Consider the following 2,775-nt stretch of genomic DNA (forward strand, 5'->3'; position numbering starts at 1 on the left):
TATATATATATATATATAGAGATACCGGGGGGTGACGTTTTTTGCGATATAGAGAGGCATTTTTCTTGTTTCTTTGATTTTCCATTGATGTAGGAAGCAATTTTGGAGTGGTCAGGCCATTGCCATTTCTAGAAGATATGGGAGCATGGCCCTCCTCCTTCCAAAGAGTTTTTGAAAATTTATTACTGTGAAATTGAATCTTGAACCATTTTAACTACAGATACAGCATGCATGCAACATAAGTATTGGATTACAAGAAACAGGTTCTAATACATAAGTTGTAGCTGTACATGCTATGAAAAAGTGGCCTTATTGCTTTCTGTGGCCCTGTTTACTGTTACCACTACTTACTGTATTTTCACAAGTTGCATTTAAAGGTTTTTAATTTTGATGGTAAAGGAATTATTGCAGTGTTGAGTCCATCATCTAATAGTTGTGTGTGTGTGTGTGTGTATATAAGCTCATAAAACATCCAAAGTATAAATTACTCAAGTCAATAAAACTTATTTAATATAAATACATATCTATTTTAGCCAATGTATGTAACATTCTTTTAACAAGAAATTACTTTATTTTTATGATGATTTATGTTAAAGGTTAATACTTTAAGACTTAAACCTGACAATTTTAAAGACAGATTGAATGAGAAAGGTTAAGTTAACAGTTGAATTGATTTTATGAAACTTAGAATAGTATGATACACAAGTTTGTTACAATGGCTCATCACAATATGCCTAAATGTTTTAAGATAGGTCTGACATACCTATATAAACTGTTCTGAAGTAATAATTTGTTATGGAGTTACTGTAGTGTTCCCTAACTTCTATTAATGTTAAATATGTCTACTTGACTTTACACTAGTTGCTCAGTTTCAGGGGTTTAGTGTATGAGAAATTACCTTGCAAGTAATATTTTATTACAGAAACTAATAATTGAATCATGTTACATAAGTGTGTAATTTTCTATTTAAAAAAAAGAGTTTAGAAACATGTAATCTTCCCTTTAATGCATTGTGATTTTTTTATATGGATTTTAATAAAAAAAAAAAACTTTCAAAGTAAAAGAACCAAAAAGAGGGAATTTTTAAACTTGTTTGAGCTCTCATTATTAGGTTATTCTTGCATTCATTGCACTATAATTTTTCATTATCTTTATTAATTTTATATTTATTTGTTTCCAAGATTAACGACGCAACCTTCTGGGGTAAAGATTTCATATTGAGTGGTTCAGACTGTGGGCATATTTTTATTTGGGATCGATGGACATCAGATATAGTGATGGTCTTGAAAGCTGATGAATGCATGGTCAACTGTATTCAACCACATCCATATGATCCAAGTAAGAAGACACTATTGACTTGTATGCTCGTGTTATGTAGAGAACAGTATTTGTTTCTCAAGTTTGATGTTTAGTTCCTATCTGATAAAAATTTGCACGTGTATTTATATTTAGTTATAGTACAGATTTGTATAATTCTGTTACTGTTAGGATTTTATCATTTTCTTCATTGTTGAGACAAGCACGGTATTTTAAAGAAATCATGAAATCCTTGCAATCTTACAGAACAGAAAATTAAATACAATAGTGTATGCTTTTCCTTTGTGTGTGTACATACATACGTTTATGGATGCATGTATGCAACTTGCATCAGATGCAGTTATGAATTTGACTTTATGGCTTGTGATGGAAAAGGTAGAAATAAATCATGGATAGTTAATCATAAAATGAGATTTAATGCTGTAATTTTTTCCCATGAATTTTTAGCCTCTTTATTTTCCAGTAATTGTGAGAATTTCATAAAGAATTTTGAACTATTTTAGTTCTAGCCTCCAGTGGCATGGGTCACAGCATAAAGGTCTGGACACCCATGTTTGATGAACCTTTCTTTGACTGGATAAAAGCTAGAGAGGTAAGTTTGATATCATACATTTTTTCAAAGTAAAGCCTATAATTTTTAAATGATTTTTTAGTTTTATAAGCCAACTAAAATATAAAAGAAAAATAAATAAATAAAAACACTTCTGCTTCTATCCAAACCTTAACCTTCATTATATCAACGTGTAACCAATCTAAATATCAGTGTACAACCAACTTAGATATACATATGTTGCGTGTATAATGCTGGATCAGGAAATTTATATTGTAAAAATACAACTTTTGCTGGAAGAAATTTCAGGGATGTGAAGAAGGGAAATTTTCATTTAAGACAGTAGCTTAATCCTAATTCTGGTGTTTTTGTAGATTAGTTTATTACTTTCCAAACTCACCAGTGTTTTGCATCTAGTGGCTTACTATGTTTACAACAAATACATTCTATACCTCAGTAGTTTACTCAAAAATAATTTTTAATACTTGACCTTGATTCATTAAACTTCACAATGAGCATTTTATAAACTTGGCTAACATTTAGTAATTTTCTTAACCCTTTTGAGATGGGTCACAGGTGAAAGGCCATGTCATCTTGTTTGTTGACTCTCATTCAAAATTTTATTGAACTAGTATTTCCAATAAGTTTGGTATCAAACTGTAGATTATAATTCAAATTTTAGAACTACATTACCCAATTTCTTAATTTAAAAGTAAATATTAAAAAAAAAGATTAAACATCGATTTTTGTGTGTCATGGGTTTGTTGAATACAGCACTGGTTCAAATTAGATGTTTGTGTTGTCAAAATACTAAGACTATAGTTTCGTACATATTAGAAACTCAAATTACAGATATTGACAAGCTAGATTATAAAATAAGAAGGTCTTATCTTTCTATTGCTAGATAT

At 29.7% G+C, this 2,775-nt stretch overlaps 1 protein-coding gene across 1 annotated transcript in view; it reads left to right on the top strand.

The window, feature by feature from the left end:
* Positions 1–2,775, top strand: part of LOC111085691 (DDB1- and CUL4-associated factor 6-like) — a 17,074-nt gene that overhangs the window by 6,569 nt on the left and 7,730 nt on the right. The window contains exons 3-4 of the mRNA XM_022385503.1: positions 1,182–1,338; positions 1,821–1,909. Coding sequence (XP_022241211.1) covers positions 1,182–1,338; positions 1,821–1,909 — 246 coding nt within the window. The remainder of the gene's footprint in view (positions 1–1,181; positions 1,339–1,820; positions 1,910–2,775) is intronic.

The sequence above is a fragment of the Limulus polyphemus genome, unplaced genomic scaffold, assembly GCF_000517525.1.
Source record: "Limulus polyphemus unplaced genomic scaffold, Limulus_polyphemus-2.1.2 Scaffold25, whole genome shotgun sequence".
Lineage (NCBI taxonomy): Eukaryota > Metazoa > Arthropoda > Merostomata > Xiphosura > Limulidae > Limulus > Limulus polyphemus.